Source organism: Eriocheir sinensis, chromosome 15 (genome assembly GCF_024679095.1).
Source record: "Eriocheir sinensis breed Jianghai 21 chromosome 15, ASM2467909v1, whole genome shotgun sequence".
Lineage (NCBI taxonomy): Eukaryota > Metazoa > Arthropoda > Malacostraca > Decapoda > Varunidae > Eriocheir > Eriocheir sinensis.
In genome coordinates, this window is record NC_066523.1 from 18,508,091 (window position 1) to 18,523,445 (window position 15,355).

General features: G+C 46.8%; 1 protein-coding gene across 1 annotated transcript in view; it reads right to left on the minus strand.

The window, feature by feature from the left end:
- Positions 1 to 15,355, minus strand: part of LOC126998721 (uncharacterized) — a 40,487-nt gene that overhangs the window by 7,271 nt on the left and 17,861 nt on the right. The window contains exons 2-3 of the mRNA XM_050860710.1: positions 8,337 to 9,498; positions 8,234 to 8,250 (exon numbers count right to left, since the gene is read on the minus strand). Coding sequence (XP_050716667.1) covers positions 8,234 to 8,250; positions 8,337 to 9,463 — 1,144 coding nt within the window. The 5' untranslated portion in view covers positions 9,464 to 9,498. The remainder of the gene's footprint in view (positions 1 to 8,233; positions 8,251 to 8,336; positions 9,499 to 15,355) is intronic.

Genomic DNA, 15,355 nt, shown 5'->3' on the forward strand with positions numbered 1-15,355 from the left:
GGTACTGCTCCCTGGCTCCTGCCCCCCGCTGCCTGCCTCCCGCTGCTCCGCGTTCGTCTCCTCCTGAACCAGCAGATGTGGCAAGCGTCTGATCGTTCTCTATCGCGATTTAAAATGCAAAATAGTTTCGAGGAATTCAGCAACAAATGAGACATCATGATTGTAGCCTGGGAGTCCTCGGCACGGACAGCACACATTAGCCAATGATATGCTACATTTCCCGCGCCAATAAATAGTTGCCAGTGCCAGGAGCGTTGGGGTTATGGGGGCTGGGGGGGGGGGGGGGGCAGTCTGCCTAGCCCAACGAGAACAGACGAGGAGGTGCACGCCGCGACAACCTACCTTCTTCGTTCCTGATTAATGCACTGATTTGCGTTTTGAGTTAATAATGTAGGATTAGAAGCTGCATGCAGCCATTTTCAGGGGGGATATATATCAAAGTGCAGACAATCATTCATTAGTCCCTGTAACAATGGCTGCCTGAGATGCCACCTTTCCGCCGCCTCAATGACAACGCTGCTGGAACCCTTCATCGAGGGTGAACTCGACACGTCCCAGACGGACCAACAACTGTTTAATCGTAGAGGTAGAGGGCCGCGGCCTGCCACGCTGGTGCTCCACGCTGCAGCCGTCAAGCACAAACTGGAGAGGCCAAGCTTGTGAGCTAGTCCTTTCACGGCAGTGGAGCCAGAAGCACTAACGCCCTGCGTAGCACTGCAATATTTTTTCTCTTAAATTGCAAATGCTTTTTAATTTTTTAATAAATTATTTTTACTTACATATAGTATATGAAATGCTCACATTTCTTAATCCTGCCACTTCTTACAATATGCTCTTATGAATGACACTGGCTCAATGCTTTATACATGTGCTACTAACCAAAGCTGTCAAAGAAAACATCATAACACTTAAAACACCCCAGAGCAAACTGGAAAAAGAAGTCCGAGTTGTAATACAGCACCTGTACCGCAAAAGAAACGTACCATGGATGTGCAGACTCGAGAGTCAGACTACCCTGTGATTACCTCAAAAAAGAAAGTAGACATCTCATCTGCCTCCCTCCGCGGCTGGTGTTGGACCGCTCGGCCAGCTCCTCGCTAACGATCCGTGGCCATTTTTACCGTCCCGCCTGAGCCCTGACACGAGAGGGGTGCACGATCTATGGTCCACGTTTTCTATTCTCTCACGTTCATTAAGTCTTTAAGCTGCCGTAAGGGATAATTATCGGTGATTACTGTTGGTGCTGCTTCTGCTACCGTCGCTGCTACTACTGTTGTCCAAATCTCTTATGCAAGAGTTAATCAGCATTTTCATTCTTTCATCCCTTTTACAGGTAAACTCTGAAACAGCATTCCTTCGTCTATATTTCCTCTTTCAAAAGGGGAGTTCAAGACACCTCTCCATCCGAAATCGACCCTCTTTTTAGGCCACTCATGTCTATGTACTTTAACAGGAGCAGCGCTTAGCGGGCTTTTGTTTTTAATTTTGCCGTTGGACTGCTTTCTTTACCGTAAAAAAAATACTCCCTCAACATACCTACCCCTATCTAAGTGTCTATTCACTAAACCTCTATTCTATTCACCCATTTATTCACTAAGCCTTCATCTATCCACCAGTCCATCAACCAACGATTCCTATCCACAAAGTCATCGACGAAGCACCGGTCTTTCCATCAGTCCAACCAACAACCGTAACCTCATAGACTAGAACTTCTGCAAACCCTCCCCTATTATTTTTTGCACCCAGCAGGCCTCTATCGACCTCCAACGTTCCTCCTATTCACCGGTCCATCCACCATGCCTTAATCTAACCCCCAGACAGGTGAAGGATACACCAGAAGCGGGGACACAGGTGAAGCGGGGATACGCAAAGCGGGGACACAGGTGGAGCGGGGACACGGGTGCAATTCCGGGGTTCGAAGTATGGGTAGGGTGCGAGATAAGGCGTCAGTTGGTCATGGCGGCAATTAAGGGGAGAATGAGCGTAATCTGATGCCGGAGCGGTACTTGGGAGGGAGGGAGGGAGGGAAAGGTAAAGAGAGGGAGAGAGGGAGGGAGGGAAGCGGACATTAGCAGCATCCTTGCCTCACCCTTACGCTGCGCCTTATCGTAATTCATCCTCTTTACCCCATCACTGGTCCTCGTCATCCTCTTCTTCAACTCCCTCTTTTACTTCCTCATCTTCTTTCTCCTCCTCCTCTTGCTCTCCGCCTCCTCCTTTTCATTTTGTTTCTCTTCCTCTGTCTCCTCTTTGTTACTTCTCCTCCTCTTCGTCATCCTCTTCTTCAACTCCCTCTTTTACTACCGTATCTTCTTTCTCCTCCTCCTTCTTCTCTTCCTCTCCGCCTCCTCCTTTTCATTCGTTTTTTCTTCCTTTTTTCTCCTCTTTGTTACTTCTCCTCTTCCCCCTAGGTCTGTTTCTGTTATTCCTTCTTGTTTTTCTCTACTCTTCAATTTCATTCCCTCTTTTTTTATTATATTCTCCTTTTCTCGCTCTCTACTAAAGTTTTCATTCTCTCTCTCTCTTTTTCTCCCTTCCTCATTCTCTTTTCACATCCATATACCATTTATTCCTTTCACAACCTGGGAGACCTGTCGGACCTTCTGCCTCGAGATAGCAACAGGGAGACCAATTACTCCAATGCTTCCCCTACATGGCAGCAGCTAGGAGAGTCCACCATTCATTCACCGAACTGGCTACTCCCATTCTTTCTCATTACCATTTTCTTTCTGTACATCGCTATCTTGTCCTTGTTTTTGCCTCATTGTCTCTCTCTACTCCTTTATCCTTGACCTCCATCCATCCTTCGTTCCTTCAGTTTATAGGTTATCTGAATCCCTTCATTCCTCCCTCGTCGTCTCCTCTCACTTCTTCATCCCCAACCTTCCTTCGTTTCCTTCATTCTTTCCTCGCCGTCTCCCTTTCATTCCTTCGTCCTTACCGTCTCGTCATTCCTCAAGTTTACTCTTCCTCCGTATCCCTTCATTCTTTCCTCGCCGTCTCCCTTTCACTTCTTCGTCATCCTCACCCTCCCTTCATTCCTCGTTCCTCCTCTCAGCCATTCCCCCACATCCCTTCAGTGTGACTGGCCCCACGTGTACCCTAACTTTATGTACCCCTTCTTACCTCACAACCCCAACCCACCCCCCTTTTCCTCCCTACCCTTTCCTCTTCTTCCCTCCCCCCCCTCCCCCCTTGCCTTCCTACCCCCATCGGCAGCCCATTGCTCACCCTAATATGCTAATTTTATAGTGCCCTTTAGCCGTTGCTCTCCGCTTCGTACTTTCCTTTTTTGTTCCTTTCCCCTAATTATGAAGCTGCAAGGTGTGATCGCGCTTAATATCTCCATCTCTTATCACCAGTTTCGGACTCCCAATTCTCTTCTCTCTTGATTCGATTTCCGCTCCGCATTCCATGATTCACCTTCGGATTCCTGGTAGTGCTATACTTTTGGCCAGCAGCGATCCACCTCCTCCCCTTTTTTTCTCCTTGACCTTCATCGGTGTTCTTACTGTGCTTAGTCTCCTCTTGTTTTTGGTTCGAGTTGGATTCCTTTATTTTACGCGTTTAATGTCTTCATCTCTTGTTTTTTCTTATTCATTTATGTAAAAACTTAACGACATCCTCAAGCATTCCTCTAATCCTCCTGTCTACTCTTTACAGCCTCCCTTCCCGTCTCTCTTCCTCTCCGGTCCCTCCCTCCCTCCCACCCTCCTTCCCTCTCATACCTGTCCCTCCTCCTTATTTATCTCTTCTTAACTCCACCGCCAGCTCCAGCCCATACACTGCCCCTATACCTACCCCTTACCTTTGCCTTAATACCCTCTCCTCCCCGCCAGGCCACCCACTCCACACGGCCGCCCTCCTCCCCTCCCCGACCCCACACCTCAGACAAGACATCCCCGCGTTCCCTTCTTCCCCAGTATGCGTCCCACCCTCAGGGCCTCCCACCCATTCCTGCCACCGTGGTTAAGGTATCCTCCTCTTCCTCCTTCTCCTCTTCTTTCTCCTCCACCTCCTCCTCTTCTTCCTCCTCCTGGTCTTGCTCCTACTGCTCCTCCTCCTATCCTCCAGTCCTCCTCCTCTTGCTCTTCCTTCTCCTCCTCCTCCTCCTCCGCTACCACCAATCACCAACACCAACACGCGAGCTACCATGCAAGTCATCTGGTGAATTAACTCGCCCTGTGTATTCTGTATCGCTTGTATTGGTTTAATAACCCGAGAATATCCCATCAGTCCTTAATTTGTGAGGCGCTGTGGTGAAGGATGACCTGACGGCGGGCTAATCTGTGTTCGCTCCGCCGGCCGGGTCGAGGGAGCATCGGGACAATTTCTCACTGACTGCGACGTCTGCCCCTCCGTCAGAGGCCACCGTGAGATTGATCGTCGTGCAGAGGCGGCTGAATCGAAACTATTCCAAGCGCCCTGAACTCCACTGTAGTGTGTGTGTGTGTGTGTGTGTGTGTGTGTGTGTGTGTGTGTGTGTGTGTGTGTGTGTGTGTGTGGGGCAAGGGTAGGAGGTGCCCTAGCTGGTCAGCCAGCCAGCCAGCCACCAGGACCCGCCCCAGGACACAGACGGCTGCCTCACTCCCTCCTCCCGCCCGCCCATCTGACCCGCCTCTCCCCTCCACTCATTACTCACTGCACTTCTTTCATTAGGTCAGGTCTCTTCAAATTCCTCCGAGCCTCGTCGCTGCTTTGGCACCCCTTTTGACTACTGTTGTGTGTGTGTGTGTGTGTGTGTGTGTGTGTGTGTGTGTGTGTTTTGCATCGGCCAGGTTCCATGCCCACAGGCTAAATTCGGACGCCTGCACGCTTCTACTAGCCACCGTCGGTGTGTGTGTGTGTGTGTGCAAACCCCTCAGCGTCTCCTCCTATTGATGGCCAAGGTCTCGCGTCACTTCTTTCTTCCCAACAGGATGGCGCACCAACGAACGCTTTCTGTTCATCACCGCCACACCAACATGCTGATCCTCCACCTCAACGCAGCTCACCGGCATGCGCACTCCAGCCACCAAATCAGTGTGTGTCCTGCTAGGCTAATAAACTGAATATCTGTGACTTCATTTACTTGCTACCAACACTAAGAAAGGCGAGATGTCTTTCCTGTAACACATTAATATTTAGTTGTAAGGCGAATCTCCCCTTTCTCTCCGTTGAGTATAGTCTTTTCTGATGGATGGTTTCTGTGTGATGAAATACATTCGTGCGCTCTTACGCAACATTCATCTAAGTGAATGTTTCTCTGTGTGTTTGCGTGCTCTCTATTATTAACTTCAAACCAAATCAATTTCAGGGGTATGAGGAAACCATTAATCTGTCAAATGGTAGAGACGATGACAAGTAGCACCTTGCTAATCTATGGGGACAGAAGAGTGAACCTGTCCTCAGGTGGAGGCCTTGTCTCCTGACGGCAGACAGATATTGGGAGATAAGAACACAGACCGGGTTTATGTCTACAGGAGACAGCTGTGAAACAAACGAACAGGCGCTCTCGAACGGCAATTGATAAGCTGATGTCAATTAATTAGATATGTTTGTGTTCTGAGAAAGTTTTCATAAGTGACAGGCGATGAATATGTCTGAAGACAGCACCCAGGTGTTCAGGTTGTCAGCAGAGCCTCAGGTAAAATGCGCAGGTGGCTTGCCGTTGGACAATGTAATCTGACTGACGACTCTACGGAAATTATTGATCCCATTTCAAAACAAGAAGGAAGAGCTCTAAGGATGTTTCACATACCTTTTAGATAAACCTAAAACGATGACTGCTGACGTTTTATAAGCAAAATCAAACAATATGAAAGAATATGGATCACTTATTCCACCATCATTTATACAAATAACTCAATATCATACAGCAAATTATAATCCAAAATAAGGTAAAGCGAAAAAGCAGCCTGTAACGTGCGTTTTTACGTGCGTGTTTTGCTCCTATACTCCAACTGAATGGTGTGTGTGTGTGTGTGTGTGTGTGTGTGTGTGTGTGTGTGTGTGTGTGTGTGTGTGTGTGTGTGTGTGTGTGTGTGTGTGTGTGTGTGTGTGTGTTTTCAAAATAAGCCTGTCAGGTTATTATAATTATAAATATACAGGAATCAGGACTCTTGGTGGTGGGTTGGGCGGGACTTCGGGCGGATCAAGGCACAAGTGGACCGATCAGCCCCGGACTTACGAGGCTGAGGCGGCCGTATATCCGAGGCAGCCCATTAAAGCCGACTCTTGCTGGCTCCCCCGAGACGCTGATACCCGCGGCACCTCCCACCCGGCGCTGCGCCACTCACCGGCCACAAAGAAACGCCACCGCCGCCTAAAAACCTCCTTCCTAACCTGCTCCCTCCTTTTTCTCCGACCCTCCGAACCCTTTCGACCTACAGGAGAGCCGTAACCTAAACTCCAGGGCGATGTTTCAGACTCCTCACTCGTTCGAGGCCACGTTGGGATGGGGAGGAAGAAGCGTATGGCGTGTAAAGCATTATGAAACGGACTGTTGCATGGGAAGCGGTACCGTGGGGGGGAGGGAGTGATGGCCCGGGCCCCGAGTTACTGGCTGGACGTGTTGTGGAGTGGACATGAAGCACTTAATAATGAGAGTTGCCGGTAAGCACTTTACAGGTAGGACACCATGGCTCCTCCGCCGTGTTGCCGGGTGAGACAACTGAGCCTGAGCCACACACGCCGCCGCAATGTCACACACATACGTCTCCTGGCCGGGGAGCGGCAGCCGTGGGGCGGCAGGACGCGGCTCCAGACGCTACAATGAGGATGAAGCAGCAGCCCTGCACTCTCGTGAAGATCATAAGAAAATTACAAGCCTTGACAAACTCCTCATAAATAATGTTAAGCGTCACTACATAAATTAGAGCAGGGAAGAAAAAACTGACGTTTATAACCTACCGCTTTAGGCTGCCAGAATGACGCAGCCGGTAAAGGAATACTTGCCCACAGGAAGCACCGCTATTAGCTCATCAAAACCGTCAGCGACTGTTCCTTGCCGCAAATTTGGTACAAAATTTGACAGCTATACATAAAGGCGAAAATAATTAACCAACTCATATTTAAACAATTGCTTTAGTTCGAAAAATTAGACACAGAAACAGTCGCTCCTTACTATTTGATGGCATATGTCAAAATTTCCTACAGTACGATTCAATCAGCGGGGCGGTTCCTCCTGACAGTGCTTAAGTAATACATTCGACACTCAGATAATTCAACATATTAAATTCAGTCATCCTTCAGGACGTCGCTCAACTCGGCTCCAGGACCTCACTCATCTGTCCACGATCTCACATACCTGAGGCCCGTGAAGGAATACACCATTTCCACATGTGTTTGCATAATGAGCTGACGTCGCTCCTTGTTGTATTCTGAAGACCCTAAATTATACCGCGCCGAGTCGAGGTCCATGTTAGGTCATGTACAAGCAGCCGACGCCACAACCTGACACTCAAATCTGGGAGGCCAGTTGGGGTCTGGATACGCCAATTCTTTGCTAAATATTCCTCAAATTGTAATCACCGATGCAACAGCAGGTTACTTGTTCCAGTAGAGGCGGACTTCATTCGTCCCCTGCAAACAGCGGCTGACGAGAATAAGCTAACAACAAGCGATCGTTATCCACAGGAAAGCCAAAAGAATATTGAATGTTGAGTAAAAAACAAACAAACGAAGAACAAGAAAGCTTTGGAACCATTGGGTCTGACAGTCCTGAATGCCAAACAATTGTATAAAAGAAAATATATGAAAATAATATTCTGACAACGCCCGATCCACTCCAAAGGCACGACACATGACCAGGAAAATGTCCAGAATGTTAGGAACGCTCCCTGTCCACCCGGCGCTCAAAACACACACACACACACACACACACACACACACACACACACAATGTGTGTGTACTGTGTGTGTGTGTGTGTGTGTGTGTGTGTGTGTGTGTGTGTGTGTGTGTGTGTGTGTGTAAGAAAACAAACAAACAACCCGCACGGAAGCAGGCGCCGCGGCTCGTTCCCTCGTCCGGGCAGGAGGAAGCGGCGGCGCATGCTGACAACAATGAACACGAGCGGCTGTGACCTGCGCCGCGCGGTGCTCCACAATCGTATTCAGAAATGAACACCACCATCTTAGTGATTATAGTAATTCAAAACCAACACCCAATATCACCAAAGCGGGTTATGTGTCACAAGCATCATTATAAGTAATTAAAGTTAATTGAAACAATGTGAAGAGATTGCATACTTACCTTTCTGGGAGAGTCTTCTGCGTGGGAATGTACCAAAATGAGAGTTAGAACCGGAGGCTGCGTTCGACCGGACAAGGTCACTCGCTGGACTGGGCGGACACACGGCCCTGGGACAGCACTGAGGACGGGGCCTTGTACAGCTCTCTCAGTATCTGCTGGCTGTTTGGCCCTGGGGGGCGAGGGGCTCGCTGGACTGGGCGGACACACGGCCCTGGGACACAGCTCTGACGGGGCCTTGTACAGGCCCTCCTCAGTATTGGCTGTGCTGGCCCTGGAGGGGCGAGGCCAGGAGCTCATATGTTCCTGTGGTACTGCCCGGGGGGGCCTTGCTGCTGAAGACGCTCTGTGGCACGAGGCGGAGCTGCGGCCCGACAACTGGGGGGTGTTCAGGGCCGAGGAAGTGTGTCCTCCATTCATGGGTAAGTACCTGGGACTGTCGCTGTCTCTTTGGCTAATGGGGCCCACCCAGGGAATAAACTCTCCTCTGAGCTGCACGCGGTGGGGCGTAACACACCTCGGAGGAGACACACTGGACCACTCCTGTGGAGTCTTGCTGCTCACACCACTCGACTCCCGCCCCACTGTCTCCTGCCTGGCACCGATGCCGGTTTTATCGTTTGATAATACTGCATTGTTTTTATTCTTCGCCATATAGAGAGAGTTGCTACACTTGTTTCTCTTGTTGCCGTTACAGTCGCCGTTTAAAGACGACGTCGGGTTGTGGCCTCTTGTTTTCTCCTCGGGTGAGCGAGCGTCACGGACTCCACGCTCTGGTTTAGAAGGTGCCTTGACATTTTCCTCCGTCTCATCAAGTAATTGTTCCGTGTCCGTTTCTGTTGCGGTCTCAGAGGTCAGGGGCTGCCGCCTGAACTTTGCCCTCCACTTGTTAATGGACGAGTTCCTGACGAGCTTACTCCGGTGGGCGCTCATCGTCTCTCGCGGCACCCTGATCACCCTCGCGGACTTGGCCTCATTTTGGTCAGCACATATCAGCTTCTTGCTCGACTCGGACACCATCTTATCTTCACTTCGACCAGAGAGATCTTGGTTGTACCTTAAGACGGTGCCTTTTCCATTGCTTTTTTGTTCCCCCACACCTCTGTCTTCGTTCTTCCTGGAACACTGATCATCGATGAGGCCCCTGGCCTCCTCCTTCCTGGTGATGTGGTGGATGTGGTCATCATGCCGAGGCCGTGACGGCCGGCCCAGAGTGACCGCCAACACCCTCATGCCGGCCTTGACATACACACCTACGTGGTCTCCGCCTGCAAAAACAGAAGATACGAATCAGTTACGATGCATCATCCATGATATAAAGGAAATCAAACCATAAAATCAATTAAGGTACAAAAGGTAAACGGGTCATCAGTTTAATCCGCTAAAATTGGCCAATTAAAATCACCAACAAACCGATCCACTCAAGAAATCAATAGGACTTTGTTCCCTCGACGCCTCGTGAAGGTTATCTGACAAAACACGCGAGGCTGTCCCGTCCCGCTCAACACTTGACACGCACATGGCAGCCGCCTCACACGAACACTCAGCATCAGCATCAACAACATAATATTTCATAACAAAAATCAAAGTAAAGGAAAACCATTTTCCACAAGATACTTTAACTCTCTCTCTCTCTCTCTCTCTCTCTCTCTATATATATATATATATATATATATATATATTTTTTTTTTACATTAAATTGAAAAAGGGAAAATGTAAAAAAAGATAGAATCACACCAGTTAGAGTATTGACATCACATAATAATGCTTGAAAACGGAAATAAGGACTCGGAGTCCTTCCTGAATATCATCCTGGTGCACAAGTCTGGGGGCACGAGAGGCATGCACAGTTTTATTGTGGGTCGACACCGTTAAAACTATTGTGTGCGGAGAAGAAGAATTATGTCATGTCTTGGTGGACGGCGGCGTGGCCAACAAAGACACTGGGACTGACAAATGTATGTAGATAAAGAATTGGATAAGCTTGACTCGCACCCTGGGAAGTATTTTCATTACTCCTCCTCCTCCTCAAAGATTTATCCCCTAGTATCACTAGGGGAAACGGGCCCTTGTCCTAGGACGGCCCGTTAAGAGTGCAAAAATGCTCCCTCCCTGCGCGGGGGAGCACGGGCTAAGCCCATTGGCGGCCCGTAGCAGAATGCCGACAGACCGACTCTATCGGCGATCGAAATCTAGCCGACCGAGTCGGTCTGTCGACGATAACTGGCGTGTCTCTGATTTTCATTACTTTTTTCTCTTCGTTAAAATAAGAATTTGTCACGAACTACAAAACTGTGATTCAGTTTGCTGTGTGTGTATGTGTGTGTGTGTGTGTGTGTGTGTGTGTGTGTGTGTTCTCTAGGTGACCGATGGTGGCACTGCCTATATATAAGTATGGTTTAATGCGCAGTGCATATAACAGTGACAAGCTAGAAACTCGTCAACAGACAGGCTCTGGCGGAGCATACTGATGTCGCCGGTCTATTGGCAACCACCCCCTCAGAGACTAGATTAATTTTTCCAACGTATCCCGCACCCTCGTCACGGGCCGTCGCCAGGCAAAGGCCCATGGTCCCTCAATGGAGAAGCTGAATCGAAAACGACGACACTAGACTATACACTGAACAGTTTGAGTATATTATAGTTTCCCCCTTGATCATAGAAAACTGACTGTGGAGTTATGATAATAGAAAATGGTTTTGATGGCACGCTATTATATATGTATTTTTTTACTCTGCTTATTCCCTTTTAGTTTTCTTCTTTCATTGGAAGACATGAAACATAAAACTAATACAATAATATAAATACATGATGCTTCTGAATGCCACTGCATAGCAGACTTTTCAATGTTAGTAGCGAAATATTGGAAATACTGAATCTCTTTTACAATTAATCAGTTTCATTCATAAAAGAAATAAGGAAAATATATATCCGACGTGCTACAACCTTTGTCTCGCAGACGTAAAGACTGAGCTGAAACTAACCTGAGGCTGCCCAAGGAGACATTATAAAACGGGAACAAACAAAACATCTCAAGAAGCCGCATCAAGGAAAATAACAGTATATATCACTAAACAAAACATGCCAATTAATGGCTAAGGAAGGTATTGATATGAAAATTCTTCTTCTAAATTGCTATACAGCCTTAATCTCAAGCCTAGAGCAATTTTTCAATATTCCCGCACCACCACGCCTCCGTCCTCCTTCGCCGTGCATCACCAAACAACATCTCGCGGCAGAACACGGAAACTGAACACAATCACAGAGCACAGAGCATTACGTCACACCCAACCATGGACTTCTCTCTCTCTAAACCCAGACAAGGAACACAGTAACAGCGAGGAAGGCACAAAAGGTCAGTAGGTCCCCTTGCGGCGCCGCCCTTCCTCGACAGATCACACGCACAACACACCTGCGTCTCGAGCGTCGCCGCCAGACACGTTATTAATGGCCAAGTAATGAGCGGAGGCTTTGTCCACCCTCGCCAATTATTTCCGACGCCTCAGCTGCAAGCATCTCCACGCCCATCACCCGGCGGGAAGGATGCATTATTTACGATTATTATTTTCCCATTATTACTGTCATTTCTCGCTTGCTAGGTGTGTAACCCCTTCTCAGAGTTTCGGGCCGGAGGAGTGCTGAACGGAGTGGGAAGGAAACTGTCTAGTGGTGGTGGATAGAAGGAACTGAGGGGACGAAAAACGCACGAAAGAAGTAAGAGGCTCCACCCATGTCTCCCACAATAACGGTGCCAAGGAGAGGGTGGGAAGAAAAACAGCCCCTTTCCCCGCTGCTTGGCATGAGGGGTGAAACAAAAGATTTACCCATTAGTGAGGGCTAAAAAAAAAAATAAAAAAAAAAGGAAAAAAAGAAATGGAGAATTAACAACATGGGTCGTATTTATTGAGGTTACAGTTATGAGAGATAAAGAGGAGGGAACAAGTATATAATGGGACTGATTAATGATAGAACTCCGTCAATTTCAAGATTAAAACGGAGTAAAAAGGAAGACCAAAGAGAGCGATTATTGAGGTCATGGAGAACATTAAGGATACAGAAATAAGAGCCGCGGGAAAGAGGACATTTCAGGTAAAGCTCGTCAGGTGGGATTCACGTCATATTTTCGCCCAGCTTTCCCCGGACACTCGCAGCACGACCAGCGTTGCCAAATTATCGTACACCGTATTGCATTTTCGTAGTTTCTGACTGATATCTATAGCAAAAACAAACAAACAAACATCAATAAATAACAGTTTTAACGCCAACTTTAATATTCTTTGGTTATTTGTGTAGGTACGAGAGTTTACGGCTTAAAAATGATAAATACAATGTGGTGAATACGATAATCTGGCAACGCTGAGCACGACCCCCTGGGAAGTAGGAGTTCGAGGGCCGTATCTTTAAACATTTCTGCGCCCAAGGACACATAATTTACTTGTCTTTCGTGGGAGTTTAGGGCATTTCCAGGGGTACTTTTATGACCCTGGTGGTAGTCTGAGCCTTCTTCTGTACCGTGAACCTTAAAGAACACTCATTACAACTCGATTAACCTCCTTTTTGGCCTTTGGAAATAGTTGGTATGAGGGGTGGGAGCATCTGACAATACGAACCCGAATTCCGCCCACGCGTGTCACTTTCCAGTACCGTCACGGGGGTCCAAGATTACCGGCTCGCGTCGCCAGTTAGCAGTGTAGCGCTCATTGTGTAGCTTCGTAACAAAAGAAACACAATGAGCAGGCGGTGTACGTGAGGCTCCAGAAGTAACCATTATATTTTCACTCAAGAAAGGTATTTACTTTTTTGCTGGAACAGACTGCTTACTTTATACGGGCGCGCACACGCACACGCACACACACACACACACACACACACACACACACACACACACACACACCGACTAGAGACAAACTGGCTCATTTTTAGACAGAATGAGTACGCAAGACAAACAAAGTGACGGAAAAATAAACACAAAAACAAAAAGCAAAAACACAGAACTATTGTAGAACTAGAAAGATAGACCGGATACAAACAGATACCTATAAATATATCAATAACTAACTAATCCAATGACTGATTAATTATTGTATTACCTTTGAATCGCTGACATACGGTGCGGACATATGAATAGACAAAAAGACTGTTTGTTTGTTATAAAGTCAAACAAGGATTGGCATGATGTTAGACTGGATGGCTGTACTCGTAAACATTTGGATCTAAACCTGAATCGCTAGACAATAACAAAACATCTCGTAAGCAGTTAAAGTTTAACACCTTAACTGTCAACAACAACAACAACAACAACAACAACAACAACAACAACAACAACAACAACAACAACAACAACAACAACAACAACATTTACCGTCGTGGGCGTCAAGGTGAATGAGGGAGTTGACAGCAATGCCATCTACAACACCTACGAAAAGGAGAAGGGAGAAAGGAAAGACAGAAAAGGAGAAGGAAAGAAGGAAGGAAGGAAGGAAGGAAGGAAGGAAGGTGAGACGAAAGGAATGAATGAGAGAAAGAAGGAAGAAGGGAAGGAAGGAAGGTAAGAAGGAGAGGAAGGAAGGAAGGAAGGAAGGAGAAACGAAAGGAATGAATGAAAGAAAGAAGGAAGGAAGGTAGGAAGGAAAGGAAAGAAGGAAGGAAGAAAGATAGGAAAAAAAAATAAGGAAGGAAGGAAGGAAGGAGAAACGAAAGGAATCAATGAAAGAAAGAAGGAAGGAAGGTAGGAAGGAAAGGAAATAAGGAAGGAAGAAAGATAGGAAAAAAACGAAGAAAATAAGGAAGGAAGGATGGAAGAAAAGAAAGAAAAGAAGGAAGGTGGGACAGGAGGAATAACTTGATGATTGAAGGAAAGAAAGAAAGGAAGAATGGAAGAAAAAAAAAGGAAGGTAGGAAGAGAGAAAGATTTGAAGGAAGGAGGGAGTGAAGTCAACCATACAACCACACACACCACCACATCAAACAGAAGGAGAACACCACACTCCTTCGACCCTAACATAAATATAAAACCGCGTAAAACATTAAGACGACTAAATAAAATAAGTGTGCGAACCACGTGAGTTTGCGGGGGGAGAAAGAAACGTTATCTAATTAGCCAACGGTGAGCGAGGTCCCGGTTCATGACGCTAAGGATCCCACGAAGGTCAAGGACGTGCGAGGGAGAATCAATAACGTTCTTAGCAGTGCAGAGACTCGAGTGGCTGAGGCGAGAATCACGACCTCTGGAGCTGTATGTGGGAGAGAGAGAGAGTAAGATAGAAAGAAAGAGAGAAAGAAACTGGAAAAATGAGAGAGAAGGAAAGAAACAATAAAATAATGAATGAATGAATGAATGAATGAATAAATGAATGAATGAATAAATGAAATAATGTATGAATGAATGAATGAATGAAAGGATAAATAAATGAATGAATGAATGAATAAATGAAGAGAGGAAGGAGAGAAAGAAAGAAAGAAAGATAAAAAGAAAGGTAGAAAGATAGGAAAAACAATTAAATTAAAAAAATAGTGAATGAAAGAGAATGAATGAGTGAATAGATGAATGAAAGATTGAAAGAATGAAAGAAAGAAGGAGAGAGAGAAGGAAAGAGAGGAAGAAGAAGAAAAAAAAGAGAGAGAGAGAGAGAGAGAGAGAGAGAGAGAGAACCACAGAAAAAGAGACAGAAGGAAGGACCTCCGCGTGAGTAAGCAATAGAGATGGAGGGGTCCGGAATAAAGACTCTCACGCCGTCAGGTTTTGTGGGAAGAAGAAAGTTTCATTTAGGGCAGCGACAACTTTTGACAACATTAAATATACACGATCAAGTGGAACAGAAGATAACAGTTCGGGCTATACTTGGCTTCTCTTCGCTTCCAAACTTGTTTTCAATCTTCATACTCTTCTCTCTCTCTCTCTCTCTCTCTCTCATCATTTTCCTTCCTATTTTCCTCCTTCGTTCCTGCTCTTCTTCCTACTTGCCATCTCTCGCATCTCTTAATTCATCATCATCTTCCCCTTTCTCTCTCTTTTTCTCCTTCGCTTTTTCTCAGAATTTCTACAATTATCTCTCATCTTTTCATCATTAATCTTCCTCATCATCTTTCTCTTCTTCTCTTTTCCTCCTTCCATCCTGCTCCAAA